The sequence below is a fragment of the Megalobrama amblycephala genome, linkage group LG19 (genome assembly GCF_018812025.1).
Source record: "Megalobrama amblycephala isolate DHTTF-2021 linkage group LG19, ASM1881202v1, whole genome shotgun sequence".
NCBI classification, from domain to species: domain Eukaryota; kingdom Metazoa; phylum Chordata; class Actinopteri; order Cypriniformes; family Xenocyprididae; genus Megalobrama; species Megalobrama amblycephala.
Window position 1 is genome coordinate 11,678,559 of NC_063062.1, and position 19,228 is coordinate 11,697,786.

The 19,228-nt window shown below is 35.7% G+C and overlaps 2 protein-coding genes across 2 annotated transcripts in view; both read right to left on the minus strand.

The window, feature by feature from the left end:
• lonp2 (lon peptidase 2, peroxisomal) overlaps positions 1-6,459 on the minus strand; it is a 30,364-nt gene extending 23,905 nt beyond the window's left edge. The window contains 2 exon segments of the mRNA XM_048169445.1: positions 2,712-2,946; positions 6,101-6,459. Coding sequence (XP_048025402.1) covers positions 2,712-2,946; positions 6,101-6,333 — 468 coding nt within the window. The 5' untranslated portion in view covers positions 6,334-6,459.
• Positions 6,460-8,373: 1,914 nt separating this feature from the next.
• Positions 8,374-17,293, minus strand: il34 (interleukin 34). The gene is given in 8 exon segments (XM_048167782.1): positions 8,374-9,204; positions 9,886-10,048; positions 11,827-11,870; positions 11,873-12,026; positions 12,948-13,025; positions 13,416-13,522; positions 14,900-15,009; positions 17,010-17,293. Coding segments are annotated over 7 exon segments (630 nt in total). The 5' UTR covers positions 14,940-15,009; positions 17,010-17,293; the 3' UTR covers positions 8,374-9,160.
• Positions 17,294-19,228: the final 1,935 nt, after the last annotated feature.

A 19,228-nucleotide genomic window follows, 5' to 3' on the forward strand; every position in this document is an offset into this window, starting at 1 on the left:
AAGTAGCAGTCAGGCACTGCTAATCAAATGCCTTTGATTAATTAATCATCAGAAAGTGTGAGCAAATCTATAAAAGCTGAAATCTTGGCAGTTTGCTGGTCTGGAGACTTCACACACTGTGTTACCAAATGCCAAGGAGGAAAGACATGAGCAAAGACCTTAGAGAAGCAATTGTTTTGCCATCAATCTGAGAAGGGTTATACGGCCATTTACAAACAATTTGAAGTCCATCATTCTAAAGTAGGGAAGATTATTTACAAGTGGAAGACATTCAAGACAGTTGCCAATCTTCCATGGAGTGGACGCCCCAGCAAATTCACCCCAAGATCAGACTGTGTAATGCTCAGAGAACCTCAGACTCTACAGGCCTAAGTTAACATGTTAAATGATAAAGTTCATGACAATACAATTAGAAAAAGATGGGTCAAGTATGGCATGTTTGGAAGGGTTGCCAAGCTTCTTCTCTCTTAGGTCTTAGGTTTACAAAGTTGCATCTGAACAAACCACAAGACTTCTGGAACAAAGACCTTTGGACAGACATGACCAAAGTGGAGATGTTTGGTCATAATGCACAGCGCCAAGTTTGGTGAAAACTAAACACAGCATATCAGAACAAACACCTCATACCAAAAGTCAAGCATGCTGGTGGAGGGGTGATGATTTGGGGCTTGTTTTGTAGCCATAGGCCCTGGGCAACTCACAGTCATTGAGTCGACCTTGAGCTCCTCTGTATACCAAAGTATTCTAGAGTCAAATGTGAGGCCATCTGTCTGACAGCTAAAGCTTGGCAAAAACTGGGTCATGCAACTGGACAATGATCTGAAGATCACCAGCAAATCTAAACCAGAATGGCTGAGAAGAAAAGAATAAAGGCCCAGTCAAGTCCAGACCTCATCCCGACTGAAAAGCTGTGGCGAGAGCTGTGCATAGACAAATGCCCACAAACGTCAATAAACTGGAGCAACGTTATGAAGAAGAATGGGCCAAAATTCCTCAAGAATGATGTGAGAGACTGATAAAGTCATACAGAAAACGATTACTTCAAGTTATTACTAAAAGTGGATCTATAAGCAATTGAATCATAGGGTGTCCTTAGTTTTTCACCCATGGCTTTTCCATCTTGGCTTTATTTTTATTAAATAAGCAATGATACGGTGTAACATGTCATGTGTTTTTGTTCATCTGAGGTTTTATTTTTTTTTTAATTTTAAGACCTGCCAAGGACCAGATGATTTTTTTATTATGTCCTGTTCTGAAAAAAACATGGAATTCAAAAGGGTGTCCTAACTTTTTCACATGACTGTATATTTTTTCGAAACATTTGGCTGCCATCAATTACCATTATTTGAATTTATCAAAAAATTATCAAATTCTCATGTTGGTTATCATTGCTCAAAGAGGTGTTTTGGTAAAAGTAGGTAAATAAATAAAAGATTATTTATTATTTATTCATTAAAATACATACAGTACAGTCCAAAAGTTTGGAACCACTAAGATTTTTAATGTTTTTAAAAGAAGTTTCGTCTGCTCACCAAGGCTACATTTATTTAATTAAAAATACAGTAAAAACAGTAATATTGTGAAATATTATTACAATTTAAAATAACTGTGTACTATTTAAATATATTTGACAAAGTAATTTATTCCTGTGATGCAAAGCTGAATTTTCAGCATCGTTACTCCAGTCTTCAGTGTCACATGATCCTTCAGAAATCATTCTAATGCTGATCTGCTGCTCAATAAACATTTATGATTATTTTCAATGTTGAAAACAGTTGTGTACTTTTTTTTTTTCAGGATTCCTTGATGAATAGAAAGTTCAAAAGAACAGCATTTATCTGAAATACAAAGCTTCTGTAGCATTATACACTACCGTTCAAAAGTTTGGGGTCAGTAAGAATTTTTATTTTTATTTTTTTGAAAAGAAATTAAAGAAATTAATACTTTTATTCAGCAAGGATGCATTAAATCAATCAAAAGTGGCAGTAAAGACATTTATAATGTTACAAAAGATTAGATTTCAGATAAACACTGTTCTTTTGAACTTTCTATTCATCAAATAATCCTGAAAAAAAAAATATTGTACACAAATATTTTGTACAATTGTACACATTAAATGTTTCTTGAGCAGCAGATCAGCATATTAGAATGATTTCTGAAGGATCATGTGACACTGAAGACTGGAGTAATGATGCTGAAAATTCAGCTTTGCCATCACAGGAATAAATTACTTTGTGAAATATATTCAAATAGAAAACAGTTATTTTAAATTGTAATAATATTTCACAATATTACTGTTTTTTACTGTATTTTTAATTAAATAAATGTAGCCTTGGTGAGCAGACGAAACTTCTTTTAAAAACATTAAAAATCTTAGTGGTTCCAAACTTTTGGACTGTACTGTATATACTACAATTAAAAGGTTTGGGGTCATTGGGGACATTTTTTAAATAAATTAAAATAAAATAAAAAAACTGTTATTTTAAATTGTAATAATATTTCACAATATTAATGTTTATTTTTGAACAAATAAATGCTTGGTGAGCAGATACTTCTTTCAAAAACTTTTACATAATCTTACTTAATCTTATATTTTACACAGGTGTATCAAATGAATAAAATCTGTGACTTGTGGAAAAAGACTTGTGTTATTTTTATAGCCAACAGAATCATGGCATAAACACTTAAAAGCCTGTCTCTTTCCTCCTGACCTGTACAGCTGCCTGATAGAACCTCTGTGACAGCTCTCCCAGCTCTCCATCAGCCGTATCCCCCTCTGTGTACTGCTCCAGCTTATCTAGCTGTTCCACCTCTGCCACAGGGAAGGGTCTCTCTCTCAGCAGCTGGGTCACACGAAAGCGACATAAGCCCGTAATGAGCAGTGTGTAGTGCGGTTTCGGCCAGTTGCTTCCCACGACCTGCACTGCCAGTCCTGCTGTGCCAATACTGAGAAGACAGAAGTACAGATTAAACTAAGCATTGAGGCCTAAGTTTTGCTTTCTGTCAAATCTAATTTGTGATATCCTATGTAGGTTTTATGCCAATCATAACATCTAACAGAGGCGCACACACACTGATTTAAATATTGATTATAAATAATAATAACTTCATCAATACCAGTATTTTCTCATTTCCATTTAAAATTCTTCTAGTCATTGAAATCATATAGTAAAGAAGCTAAAATGTGATTGAGTTAATGTACAAACATGCTGCTGACGCACAGAGTCAAGGTTGAGAGAAATATTGGCTGTGTTAAAACCTAGTGAGCTGCCAACTAAGACATGCATTTAGGCACCTAGACATGGTCAAGACAGAGATTCAAATTGAGCATCAGAATGGGGAAGAAAGGTGATTTAAGTGACTTTGAATGTGGCATTGTTGTTGGTGCCAGACGGGCTGGTCTGAGTATTTCAGAAACTGCTGATCTACTGGGATTTTCACGCACAACCATCTTTAGGGTTTACAGACAATGGGCCAAAAATAGAAAATCTCCAGTGAGCGGCAGTTCTGTAGGGGAAAACGCCTTGTTGATGCCAGAGGTCCGAGGAGAATGACCAGGGCTGCGTTTCCCAAAAGCATCGCAAGCCTATTGTTTATCATAGAGACCACTGGTGGCAATGGTTCTCCAAACTACTCAGGCCTACGATGCTTTTGGGAAACGCAGCCCGGACTGGTTCGAGCTGAGAGAAAGGTAACAGTAACTCAAATAATTACCCGTTACAACCAAAGTCTGCAGAAGAGCATCTCTGAACAGCAGCAGAAGATCACACCAGGTGCCACTCCTGTCAGCTAAGAACAGGAAACTAAGGCCACAATTCACAAAGGCTCACCAAAATTGTACAAATCTGCAGCATCTGTGTGATGTTATTATGTGCTAGGTGTAGGGTGGCAAAGGGGTGGAAAGTTTACAGAAAGTTTCCACTGTAACTTAACCTGGGGAATTTTGGAAATATTCCAATTTGTAAACTATGGGAATTTATGGGAATTAATTGGAAATTTTGGGAAATTTATAGAATTTTCTAAATACATTTTATATAAAATGTATCATATACAAACATAAATATAAACGTTTTGTTTGGTCATAATAACAGTTAGTCATGAAATAACAGTTATTTCTTCTTTTTTGCATCCAATTAATTCTAATTTAGTAAATATGTAAAATAAATATATTTTTATTGCAGCAATTTTTATGTGTGTTATTTATTTCAGTGTCACATGATCCTTCAGAAATCATTCTAATATGCTAATTTACTACTCAGGTATCAATGTTGGAAAAACTGGAGCAATGATGATGAAAATTCAGCTTTGCATCACAGAAATAAATTATTTTAATAAATATTAAAATAGAAAACCATTATTTTATTTATATATTTATTATATATTTATTTATTTTAATAATATTTCACAATATTAATATAATATCATATTTTTCTGTATTTTTGATCAAATGTGCATGTTATGGAAGAATGCACAGTGCATGCAGGGGGTGTGGCCTCAATGTCCCTGCAATAAGCATTGTGCTTTGTGTTTTATCTTGGATAAAACTGGTTGTTTTATCCAAGATTATGCTGCAAGATATTTTTTTCCACTACATTTAAGTTCCCTTTTATAGGATAACCTGCAATTTTGCAAATTCCCTGTCTATTCCCATTAAAGGATTAGTGCACTTTCAAATAAAATTTTCCTGATAATTTACTCACCCCCATGTCATCCAAGATGTGTCCTACGCATTCCCTATTCTACTTGTGGAAAAAAACAGAACTAGCGCTGCGTTCATTTTTGAAGAATACAAAAGTGCGGTTTTGGCGGAAGCACATACAAGGCAATCATTTGTTTATATAAAGCATATACATTTAAAAGAATTTTCAAAAATGACCGATCATTTTGCTAGATAAGACCCATATTCTCATCTGGTATCGTTTAAAGTCCTTTGAAGCTGCACTGAAACTGTAATTTTGACCTTCAACTGTCTGGAGGCCATTGAAGTCCACTATATGGAGAAAAATCCTGGAATGTTTTCATCAAAAACCTTAATTTCTTTTCAACTGAAGAAAGAAAGACATGAACATCTTGGATGACATGGGGGTGAGTAAATTTTCAGGAAATTTTTTTTTGAAAGTGAACTAATCCTTTAATTCCCGTTAATTCCCATATATTCCCGTTACTTCCCATGGAAAGTTTCCAGCCTTAAATTCCCAGAATTTTGCAACCCTAGCTAGATGTACCTAATAAAGTACACCTATCTTGGAATAGATATATACATTCCATTTATCCTGGAAAAATCCTGGAATGTTTTCATCAAAAACCTTAATTTCTTTTCGACTGAAGAAAGAAAGACATGAACATCTTGGATGACATGGGGGTGAGTAAATTATCAGGAACATTTTTTTTTTGAAAGTGAACTAATCCTTTAATTCCTGTTAATTCCCATATATTCCCATTACTTCCCATGGAAAGTGTCCAGCCTTAAATTCCCAGAATTTTGCAACCCTAGCTAGATGTACCTAATAAAGTACACCCAGCTTGGAATAGATGTACTGTATACATTCCATTTATAACTTTCAACATTTTATCACATTTACATGTCTTGCTGTCTTGTTTTTTTAATGATCTTATATGTCCATGTTTTACATTAAACCGGTCTAGACAGGTCGCAAACATATGAGACATGTCCACTGATCGCTAACAGAGCAGAGACTCGCAAGGTTAAAGTCCATCTGCAGCTCAAACGATTATTCTAGAAAACGAACACCGCTACTACTAGTCTCTTAGCATATAAAAACCAGCATTTAGATTAATGTTTGATTTTGAGCACCATTTAACTAAAACATCCTCAAGGTAAAGTTCAGTGAATACAAAATAGTGTCTAAATGTCGGTCATCACCCTTATAAACAATACCATGGTAACCAAAAAGATTCCAAAATGTCAAAGTTATACATAAACTAAAGTTTAAAACTAAAGCTTAGGATACAATAAAAGTAAGTTATTGTGTTATAAAATCATAATAAATGACTACTGGACTTCCTTGCAAATAGTTTCATAACGACACTCAATGACAGTTGCATCACACTGAATCTGCAGCGGGTTTGACAGACCCACCTGTGTAAGGACGGGAGCTCATCGCTGTCGTGCTCGGGGTCTCTAGTGTTAGGAATGATCCCTATGATTGTGCTTTTCAGCGAGGTCCCCTTTAGCAGTCTGCTCTTCACTAACTGCATGTTTCTCGCCGTGTCGACGCTGATTCTCATGGTCGAGCCGGGTAACAGCACCCCATCATGAGTACACAGCAAAGGCAGCCGGCTGGGGATTTGAATACCACTGTTGGATGACATTGTGCAGAAGCTGGATAACGTTAGACGTTTAAAGTTTAAAACTTGTATTCGCAGTGAACTAGGGTGCAAGGACCGCCTTCATCGTATGACAATCTGGGACAAATGAAAACAGGAAGTTGGAACTACGGCATGTACACTAGAACAATTTTTGCAGAGCAAACGGAAACGCCTACTTTTGTGAAACCACGCGGACTGCTGCCAAATGTACACTGTGTTCTCTCTCTTCGTAGTGTGTTTACTCAGTTTTACTTTGGGGACTTTACAAAAAAAGTTAAAGACAAAAAAAAAAAAAAAAAATCGGAGAATAAAATTAAAGCGTTAAGGATAGAATCTTTATAGACAGGACCCTCCCCTGGCCCAGTGACCAACGAGGCGGCCGGGGTCCATTAGGGGGCCTCAGCAAACGGGCTGATAGAAGACTTCAAAATGATTGAAAACATACTAAAATAATCCAAGCTAAATGCCCAAAACGCTAAAATAAAAATATACAATATGTAAACATATTTCTTATTTTAATTTGTCCCCTCAACAACTTGTTTTTGGAAAAGTTTTTTCTCAATTCTATTCTATTGACTAGTTTTTGTTTTACTTTCTAGGGGAAACAGACAAGAGATGACTGAATATTGTCTTTGATTGAGGACCTTAAAGGTCCTGCGCTTCACATATTTTGGTAACACTTTAGAATAATGGTCCACCATTAATAACTATGCAGAAAGTAATACTGGACTAATGAGTAGTACTACATTAACACTTCAGCTACTACTATTAATGTTGAAACAAGTTTAACTAATCAGTAAGTAATATCAAATTTAGGACTAAGTCGGTTCCTTATTAGCTAATCAATAATTAGAGACTGAGATTGGCATCATTAACCAACTAAACTAATAGGTAACTATGACAAATTATAAAGAATTACTAATTAATTACTAATCACAACATTAAAGTATCTGAGATGTGAGCAATTGTCTTTTTTTTTACTCTCAACGTGGTCATAAAATGCATCAATAATTACTCAAGTGTTACCAAGTCACTATGCAGGAACTACTAGTGATCAGGACCATTATTTAAAGTGAAAAACGTCTTTTTCACTTTAAAATAATGGTCCAGATCACTAGTAGTTCTTGAAGAATGTCCTTTTTTACTCTCAACGTGGTCATATAATGCATCACTAATTACTCAAGTACCTAAGAACTACTAGAGATCTGGACCATTATATTTAGTGAAAAAGATGTTTTTCACTTTCAAATAATGGTCCTGATCACTAGTAGTTCCTGCATAGTGACTAGGTAACACTTTAGTAATTAGTGATGCATTTTATGACTATATTCAGAGTAAAAATGATGACTGATTACGTCTCAAACACACGATAATGTTCTTTACAATTTGTCCGTTAGTTAATAGTTATTAATGATGGTAATCTCATTAGGTAATTATTGATTAGCTAATAAGGAACTATCTTCTAAATTGAATATTACTTACTGATTAGTTAAGCTTGTTTCAACATTAGTTAATAGTGTAGCTGAAGTGTTAATGTACTACTCATTAGTCCAGCATTACTTCCTGCATAGTTACTTATTAATGACGGACCATATTCTAAAGTGTTACCCATATTTTAATATCATTTATAAGCTATTATAGTATTTATTAATATTTTGAAAAAGCTTTTTTTTTTAAATATAATTTCATTTTAATTTGAGTTTGTTTTAGCAATCATATGTGCATTTTTTATTAAATTTTGTAGGTTTAGCTTTATTTTATTTCTGATTAGTTAAACTTATTTGATTTCATTTAGTTGTCAAGGCAGTGTTTCTAGTGTATTATTATTATTATAAAAATGCTAAAGTTTTCTTTTATGGTTAGTTACAGTGTTTATAATTAGCTATATAAAATAATTTAGCATGTCATCTCCTCCATATAAAAATGCGTCTTGTGATGTTTATCTCTGATATTGTAAACCCATCAGGTACTGTGTGTGAAAGGTGAGTGTGTTTGTAAAGTAACCAAACCCATAGCTTAAAACAAATGATACATGTGAACACATGAGGGTGATAGTGGGAGATTTATTTCCAAGCCATGTTACAACAGTTACCAGAACATTCTGAGGCAGGAGCCCAAATAAATAACCTAGATTAAAATCTGTGTATAAAACATATGATATCAAACCCTCTTGGTCACCTTAAAAAGCTTTTTTTATTGGAGTACTTTGGTGCCAACTTTCAACATCGAACCAGCAGTAAAGCACAAAGTAAAGAGCCAATGGGTAAAAGCAACAGTGCCGACTAAGCCAGCAGTCAGCATAACATTTGCATGCAAATGATACGTGTACAAAAGAAGCTTCATGTTATTTATACGTCTTGCCTAAATCTTACCAAGAACATTTACAACGTGGCAATGATAATATACTGTTTTGCTATTCATCAAGGACAAAATATTTAATTTCCTCAAAAATATAAGTCACAGTGGCAAAGACTTTTTGGAATTATCAATAGAAAATGCTACAGCGAAGAGTCAAAGCTTCTCTCCTCCATAGAGCACACGCACAGTGCATACATGATCCTTTATTAGCAAAATGCCACATAAATATGCAGGTTGGCAGGCGGGTGGACGGAGGTATGAATGTTCTGAATGACGGAGAGCAATAGCTGCAGGGTCAGTACAGTGTCTTCCAAGTGGTGTTGTATTTTTCCATATGGGTAACACCGGTGGAGGCAGTCACAAGGACAAGAGGCACACAAGCATGATGCATGTCACTACATACACTGGGAAACACCCTTTTACACCAACACCAGCAACATGAAGACAGGATCAGCTCCGCTTAGATCTGCTGCTATGTTGTTTTCTTCCCTTTCCTCCAGTTGAGGACTTCACAATCTAGAAATGAATTAAGAGAAAGCGCACAGATAAGTGGTCGCATTTTGGTGTCACATATAAAGATGTTATTTAGAGCTCCCATTAGAGACACATCACAAAGAGTTGGTAGAAAGCAAAAGACCAGGCATGTTCAGGCTAGTAAAAACATGTGGGTTTTCTTAAGGTACTTTACATCCTTCAGACAACCTCAAAGCCTGAATCATGCAACCATCTCATTCATCATGGAGGGGAGGGGATAAAGATGTTGATTCAATCCCCTTGGACTTTTTTTCTCATTCACAAAGGCTGATTTTTGACCACAGACATGCATCAACAAACAGCAAAAGTTTCCATCTTTTTGCTACCGTGTGCATACATTTTGGGGTTGCGTGAGGTTATCAACAAAAATTTGGTGGACTGGTGGAAGAACCCTTCTAGTGGTTTGACTCCAAAATTCCCCAAACCAAATTGTAGCAATCATTAGATGGACCTCAACTGTCTTGCCTCAAACCCGCAAAACACCAGTGAGTAAGTCAGTACCATCATTCCCAAAAAAAATCCATTTAAAAAAAAAAGAAAAAAAAAAAAGTAGTCTGTGTTTGTTGAATTGATTCAGTGGGCCTTTTACCAATCAATGTTTAGCAGATCAATATTCTACCGTCACACAAATGTAAAAACAAAAAGCAAGTTCCATTCACTTACAATCATAATTGTCATCCTCATTTGAGAAGCACTCTTTGAACAGGCAAAGCATGGTCCGATAACAGTTATCCAGTAATGACTTGGGTGTTACAGACTTCCATCCCTCGTAATATGGGTCCGTCAATCGATCCCAGATGTTTTGTATGATCTCTGGACGATCTCTCTATTTTGAAACAGGTACAAAGACACACATTTTTTCATTATGATGAACTTAAATACTATAAATAATGCTAACATAACATCAGTAACACAGACTGGACAGATTCAAGGGGTCTAACTGAGTTCAGTTTACCCAATCAAGAAAACAATAAGCCTATATTGAGGTTTTATTAAACCTCTTAAACCCTGAAGGCATTTTTGAGTTGTTTTTTCTTAGTGACATACACAAAAGTAAGGACTCATAAGGTAGGTATTGTTTGATAGAATTTTTTTTATTATTATTATTTTAAATAAAAAAATTAATTATTACATTTGGACATTCTCATGCTGAGAAACTGCTGATAAAAAAAATATATATATATAATTTTTTTATTGTAATTGTTCATATCTTTCTTATTTGACATGTAATAACTCAGGAAGGAAATAAGGTAGGAGGGCAATTATTTTTTAAGTGAAGTACCCCTACATGTGGTACATGAGCGGCATCTGGATCAAATTTTGTGGTGATAGCATAAAGTAATCAAAAGTTACAGCATTTGGAACCAATGTAGCCTTTTTGTTTAGCCCTTGACGCCCCCTAATGGGCATTTTTAAAATCGTTTCTCCATGAGGAATATCTCATGATCAACGCAAGGGATAATGTTGTTGACTCATTTCAATTGGGAGAATCCACTGTTAGTAACGATGCTCCATTTTCTACGATCTATGCATGTTTCATTAAGTTATAATCGAAAATACCACATGAGAGCTACATCTGATTTTAGTTAGTATCTGTGTGCCTGTGGGATTTTATGTGTCGTAATTCCATGAGGAATATCTCGTGATTAGATTTTGTTGATTTTTGACTCATTTTAATCATGAGAATCTGCTGTAAACATATTGTGCAATTTTCCAAAATCGGATCATGTTTCATCAAGTTACGAGTGAAAAAGTGACATAAATGCCGCATCGGTATATTTTTACATATGGGTCTTGCGGGGCTTCACATACAAAAACTTGCTCAAGTTTAGGCAAGGCCCAAAACAATTATCTTGTTGTATTCTACTCCATGAGACCTTTCAAATGACATATGACACATGATTATCTGAGCTGTATGATGTTTTTGACACATTGCAGTACATAGTAGCCTACAAAACAGTATTTCATAAGGGGCTACATTCATTGTAAAGTTCAAACTCTGAGCTTTCAAATGATACCTATTTTGTGTTGATCAAGGTAGTAGTTTTTTTTTTAAAACTACTTGTTGATTGGAATGTTGTTCCAGGATCAACAAAGATGTTGATCCAGGAACATGTCGTACTTGGCAAAATCACGGTAACCTGGGCGGTACACTCCGATTTAGCGGGATGACTCAGCACGGATTAGGAGTTGGACAAAATGGTTGGATGCATTAAAAAGATGAGTTTTGTGTTATTCCTGTAAGTGTTTGCTTAGTAATTTGATTATGATGTTTTTCGCAGGGGATGGTGTACACTTTGGGGTTAAAAAAAAACCTGTCGATGACTGCTCTGTGTAGAAACAGCAGATGACAGCATGATCGGCAAAATGTTGGTGACGTTTATTATGTAAACATAATGGGCGATATATTGTGTCACCAAAAATTATTGAGGTCATGTACACATATTGCGCGATAAGTCGATATATTGATTATTGAGACAGGCCTACTTGTATTCAAAAGCAGAAAAAAGTTAGCTTTGAGATACTGTGAGCAGTGGCAGTGACAGCCAGAATTATTAATAGCGTATGCTGTTGAGAAAGCAGAAATGACATCATTGTTCTAACCTCTTCACCGCTGGGATTCCTCTGGTTATAAAGCGCTTCAAAATTCTGAAGAGATTTTCCAGATTGGAGAGGTATTTACGTCGTGTAGGATGTCTCTCTGGCAGCACCCTTAAAACCCTCTTTATACCCTGTTGACTAATCAAAAGCCACAAATCCTGTAGATCTCTCTCCTGCACCGGTTCATCTTCAGTACTTGTGTTCTAGAGAACAGAGAGTGAAAGATAAACAAGATAAGACAGAAGGAATGAGGCGAAGAACTGTAATGAGGGAGGAAATGTTGAATTATATTAGAATGGTTGTGATTCATAGGCATGTATTGTTTTACAGTGTCAGAGTCTCGTAATGTTGAAAAAAAGAGTTCATTTTAAGGTCACAGTGTTTATGCCAGGTCAGGTCAAAGTTTTAGAATTTACGGTGTCAAGTTACATACCAATTTTACAATTTACAAAGAATGGGGAATATATGTAAACTACATATATATGTATATATATAAAATTTTATATAATACTATAATACAATAAGTAAATTATTGTATTATAGTATTATATAAAAAAAAAATTTTTACCTGAAAAGTTTTTTTAACACAAGCATAAACAAAAGGCATATACTACCATTATGCATAAATATTTTACAACTTAAGATATATATTCTTAAAATTACAATAATGATAATTGAATATTAATTGACTAAAACCCAAAATTAAATTTAATATAACATTAAATTAAGAAAAAAATATAGAAAATGGTTAAAGCAAGAGCCACATATGGTTGAAGAATGGATAGATATAAAAATATATATGTGATGGAAATATTTTATATATATATATAGTGTTATGAATTGCTGTATTTCTTTTTTTTTTCTTTTTAGTTTGTGTGAGAGTCACCCCTGAATATTTGCAAATGCTGAGTCACAGGCCCTCAAAGCCCTCAGAAACACTAAAACTCTGACTCCAATCTGACTCTGTTTGTAAGTCACGAGATTTAAATCTCTGGTGATCGGCGACAAACAGGAAAAATGATCTAATTGGTGTGGGAAGTTGTGGAGAGTGTGGCTATAAGCCACGATGGAAAGTGAGTCAGAGGGCTGTGGTCAGGGACAGTGTCAGTGGGATAAAGACTTACCAGTCTGCTGATGTTGCGTAGTCTGAACACCTCCTCATAATGCACTTGAATAGTATAATTAATAGGAAAGTTCATTTTCTGTGAAGAATAAATGTAAAACCTTTTATTGGCATGCCATTCATTCTGTGGGATGGGCAACTTTGTTCCTAGAGTGCCGCTGTCCTGCAGAGTTTAACTCCAGCCCAGATAAAAACTCACCTGCCTGTAGCTTTCTAGTAATCCTGCAGATGTTGATTAGATTGTTCAGGTGTGTTTGATTAGGGTTGGAGCTAAACTCTGGGGCTCTCCAGGACAGAAGTTTCCCATCCTTGTGCTAGACATTTATACAACCTTCACTTTATGCAAATTGTATATTTTCCTCTTTTTTATGTCTGTTTTCATTATCAATCTCTTTAAGCTTTACAAGAGCCTAACATAGTTATTGTTCAGAATATAACACTATGATTTAAGTATTATGAATCCATTTACCATATAACGTCTCCTAAGGGTTGAGTTTAGGCTTTCCCGTACTGTTTTCAGTGGGCCGCAGAGATCTGGTGCTGCACTTATGCACACTGGTAATAGACAAATAAAACCTAGAGGAACAGAAGAAGAAAAACAATAATGGCTTCATGAAATGATTGCTGTTTTGTACTTAAACTTTGCATCAAAATATGCCTAGCATAACACAGTTTCTCCACTTCATTTGAGTTTATCAATTAATAAGGCCTGTAACCTTTATGTATAGGATCAATTCAAATCTTCATGATGAATGTACTCAAAACCGTTTTGAAGATGGAGTATATATTTCAATTTATTGATGATAACTATTAACTACATCACATTTTACTTGATGTTTTGTTGACTTTGTAGCAGTATGTCACATAGTAACGGTGCAATATATATTTGAAGGCAATGACGCATTAGGTTACATAAATAAAGCGTCAAATGTTGGCCATGTGACAAGACACAAACCTCAAACCACAGCCCGACTTACAAGGAAAAAGGTGCTGCTGCAAAAAAGCGAGTCATAATGCCACAACACAAGAGCTGCAGTCCTCAAAAGCATAACATGCATGAAATGATCACATAATGCTTCTGGGAGCATTTTCAAGAAGATAAAGTGAAACTCATGCAGATGAACTGTGGTAGCAAACCTGAGGCTGATCCTGTATCTATTTTGGAGCTTTTATTGTTAAAGATAAGTGATTCTGACTAGCTAGCCCAGGGCGGAAAGACAGGGCACCGGCATTCATCTGTCACTTTGCTGTGGATCACAGTGCGGTTGGCCTCTGTGGTTGAGCTGCGCTATAGGGCTGTTACCCAGAGACTGACAGTCAGCAAAGTCTCCAAGCCATGAAACAGACTTCCGAGGGCTAGGAATTTGTTATGCCACAGAACCTGGGCTATTTACTGGTGTCCGACCACTCAACCCCCACCTCCCGTCAAAGTTATTCTGGCTTTTTTGGCCTGGTATCCCCCTCCTTGCCCTCTCTTTTACCTTATGCATCTGTCTATTTCTGATCTCTATCTCTCCTGAACACAGGAAGTGGTGACATTAACAGTCACGTCTTAGTCCTTCAGTGGCAGCACCATACGCAGTAGCTCTCCTCAAACACATGTTCAGCTTGACACTCATTTCAGAAGTAACAATTGACCATATATGCAGATGTTAAAACCACACATTAATTCTTAGCAACTGTTGCCTAAGCTAGCTCACATAATCAGCCAGAGAAGTTCTTGTCATTTGGATGTATCAGTTGTGCTTGTCCTTTTTGTGTAAAAGCACAAGAGACACTCCAGTTAGCTGAGGAAGTAATGAATCACTCTAAATGTTTCTGAAGTGCCACTGCAGAAATATTTATGTAAAGTACTGTCACATCCAAGTTTCCCACACAACTGAATATCTTCAAAGTCCTACTGGCACAAAAGCTAGCATTATACAATTGAAATCACGTAATTACTGGACTTACCCAGCAGCCCCCTGAGGAGGCGGCATTCAAACTGGATCATGGTTCTGCTTATTCTCTGCTTGCACTGTATTATGGGTCTGGATCCCAGAAAATTCTTATGTCCGCTTGGTCTATTAAAAAAACAAAAACAGACATAGTCAAAACAAACATCACACTAGATTGAATGGCAAGTTTTTGAGTTGACTTTATGTGCACATAACTTCATATTGGACAAAGAGAACCCGGACCACATCTGAATTCATTTACGCTCCTTCTGGAAGGTAAAACATATAAATATCGAAAAAGTCTGAGCTGGCAAATCTGAATTTAATGACCAAAAGAGTTGTAAAAACTCAAAGTGAAGCAGGAAAGGGGATCGCTGCTCATCTGAAGGGCTGGAGTTCGATCATAACGTTCCACTGTTTTTCTCCTACACAGCCTGTGCAGCAGCTGTGTAAAACAAATCCAGATGTTGTCTCTTTTTGCTTTTTTTTCGAAAGGAAAAATTAAAATTCCTTGTAATCCTACAGAGAATTTACTATCATCTTAACATGACAGCAAGTTTCTGACTAATATGCATGTGATGAACACGTGAATTTTTAATCAACATTTTTTTGTAGCTTTATCGGAAATGTCTTTACTTTTTTTTGGATATGGAAAATTATTACTGGTAATAATGGATCCATAAGAAAGAACCGTGAAGAACACGTGCCAGAACAAATCATATTCTTTATGCAACGTCATCTTTTATTTGACACAAGAAGAGAATTTTCTATTTCGCAATCAGTTGACTCTGCTTGATTCTCCTCTTCAAAGCAGATTTTGACAAAATATTTTGAGAAAAATACATTGCAGATACATACAGACATTTCAAACTAGTTTTTCAAATAGCACTGTTTACTTAAGCCAGCTATTTTATATAATTATCATTTGTACATGCACATCATTTCCTCAAATAGCGCCAATATTCTGGTTGTGCCTTTAGATTAAACTTCTGGAAATACTGAAGATGCCATTTTTTATCCTAAATTTTAGAAATACTAGGCAGTAATTGATTATCTCATTAATTCACATTCGTTTTTTTGGTTACACATTATTTGGTAACACTTTATTTTAGTGTCATTGTTACATGTAGTTACGATAGTAATAACTTTAAATAACCCTAAACATAACCCTATAGTAAGTACATGTAGTTACTAGTACTTAAATGTATGATTACAGTGTAACAAAGGCACCTTAAAATAAAACGTAACACATTTTAAGGTGACGTAGTTACATTATACTTATTTACTTATTAATGTACTTAGTAATACTAATTATCTACATGTACTTACTATAGAGTTACGGTTAGGTTTAGATTTAGGGTTAGTTACTTGTAATTATGCATAATTTACTGTTATTACTATAATAAGTAGGCCTACATGTAGTAACGTGTAACTGTCATCAAAATAAAATTACCCTTTTTTTTTTACAACACAACATTTTTAATTGCAAGATGTGGGTCATGCTGTTTGTTTGTTTGTTTATTTGTTTGTACAATGTTAGTCTCCTCATTGTTCCCAAATTTGTTTATACAAAAGCATAACGTTTTCCTGTGCCTAATATCACCCATAATTACCTTTGTTTGGACCTGTACAGAAATAAATGAATATTTAGTTTGAATAGTGGAATTCTGAATAATGTGACTCAAAATTCTGAATTAGAATCTAGAATTAGATTTAGATACTGGAATAATTTTCTCTCTGTATATATATATATATATATATATATATATATATATATATATATATATATATATATATATATATATACAGAGAGAAAAAACATACATACAGTATATGCCTATATAATACAGAGAGAAAGCATCATGAATCAGTTAATAATTAATATAAATTATGCCAGCGACGTAACATAAAAGTGTTGATGTATCGACCAAATTTTGCTGTCAGAACATCTTGTAAATTCACCTGTAATCTATTTGATATCAAAAGGGATCTGTCAGTGGACGGCGTTGGTTCGTTGGATCTTGGCTTAGCCTTTATGAAACGCCTTGTTGCGTCTGATTCCCATAGAAGACGCATTAACACGCAACACACTTCAACAGCACAAGGAATACAAATAAGCCACAAACCTTTCGATTCGATGACCTAGGCTGTCTCACAGGGAAGGCATCTGCAGAGTACTTTCAACAAACAGCAATTGTTTGCTTATTCCTCTAGATATGACCGCTGACACTTCCAGGCATGCAGAATACTGACCGAAGTAGTAAATTCGTCCCCTTTTCAATGCAACGTCCACCCAAAAGATTCGGAAACTCCCTTCTCTTATATTACCTCTTTAGGTTAAGTCGCTATATAGCATACACACACACACACGCCTACAGCCTTCTCCGCGCGAAGTACCACGAGAAGAACACGCTGAGTAAAGACCGACAGTCGATGAAACTGTTACTTTCACTTTTGGGTCAACATAACTATTAACTCGTCAGTGGCTGGACGTGAGCAAAACAGGTTTAGTCTTCTAAAACTAAAAAAAAAGGGAAAAAAATCGAAGAAACTTTTACTTCAGCCTTTGTTCGAACACTCGGACAATGGTACGAATCATGGGGAAGTCTGACCCCCCTAAAAAGTCTGAAATGTTGGGGGTCATAAAAGTATTTTTAAAATATTAGTAATTACTTTTCAGTAACCACAAAAGCTTACAAGTTAAGTCAGAGCACGCTAAATTTATACGCTTGCGAACAGATGTCCTCTCGAGGAGGCAACCATTAACTGATGAAACATATGTGTACTCTCGTTATTTATCAGGTTACTATACATTTAAACATGACAAAATAAGATCTTATCTTAAGAAAATATTTCATATAGTTAATGTTAACTGGAAAAGACAATGCTGTGCTAAAATAAATAAATAAATAAATAAATAAAAATAATTATTAATTAAGTTCACCCTCCAGAAAGTGCACATACTACACTCAACCTCTCCAGTTTATTTGATATAAGAGTAAAAATGACCACAAAATTGACTAGAACATTGCGAAACTATCAGTCAGCCAACAACAACACCTTTAGTACACGGGTCAAGAAACAAGCATTCAAGCATCAGTTCAAGTGTGTCTTCTTTGCCCAATCTCCCTGTAAACCTCATTCACCCACGCACATTACTAATTTATTCCCTACATTTACTGTGGTTCTGTGGTGACAGGCTTGGCACAGTTGTACACTTTTAGGAATTTCATGACAAATGTCTTTTTCGGACTCTGAAGCGCCTCATCTCACAACACAATGGACAATGGGCAAATATGGGCAACCAAGGCACACTACACACTTGCTTTGTCGTAGGATTGCTTTGTCGATTGCCACAATGGCCCCCTTGTTTTGTAGTACCTATAATCTTTCTTTAGGGGTATAACCACTTGTCAATGCAGCTATCTTTACTGTCCTAACAAAGGCCAAAGCCACTCAAGACCCAATGTGAGGGATATTCCGAATCCCGCGCCCAACCCAAATAGTCAAAACACCATCTGTCAGCCCAGATTACATCACATCAATATGGAAACCCCCCAAAGGAAAAAGAATGAAAGAAAACTCCTAAATTTGCCTCTAAACAGCATCAGTTTATAAACACCCTCCACAGTATCTCAACTTTTATGACCTAAAATGACTTTTTTTTTTTACTCTTTACCAGTGCCGTCACACAGCCCGGGACTGTTTTTCTGGGTGGGCCCCATCTTTTCAGACCCTAAGAGAATATTCCTAGTCCTGCCACATTCTTGAGGTCGATTCACAACACTTTTGAGAGATGTTCAAGCATCCCGCCTGAATTTGGTGACTTGAGGAACCAGGATTTAGATTACAAATTGCAATAATCAATGGTAACAACAATCAGAGCCTTCTGTTGGCACAGTCACAAGCAATTTGAGTTACTGCTATAGTACAATGTTACATCTGAGAGACAATAAAACAGTTGACTATACACACTAGACTGGAACAACCTCACAGCCTTAAACTCAAGTGTTAGGCACACTTGAAAACATACTGGCCTTCCTTGTATTGTGCATTTCTGTAACTTCATTCCACAGAACAGCACATTTTTGTAATTCTCAAGAAAAAACAAACAAACTCTGAATTCTTCTTGATTAAAGGTGCAATCAAAGTGATAACCACACTGTAGGTGGAGCGTGGTAGAACCTGGATGCGCAGTGGGTTTTAGTGTGATCAGGATGTGACTCACTTTGGTAAACTCATCACAGTCTGTTAACACTTCTGTCAGGTTCCACTGACCAAAGTAATTAAAATAAGAAAATGACACAAAATTCTTACTCATGGAATGGAATCCTTGTTGCAAAAA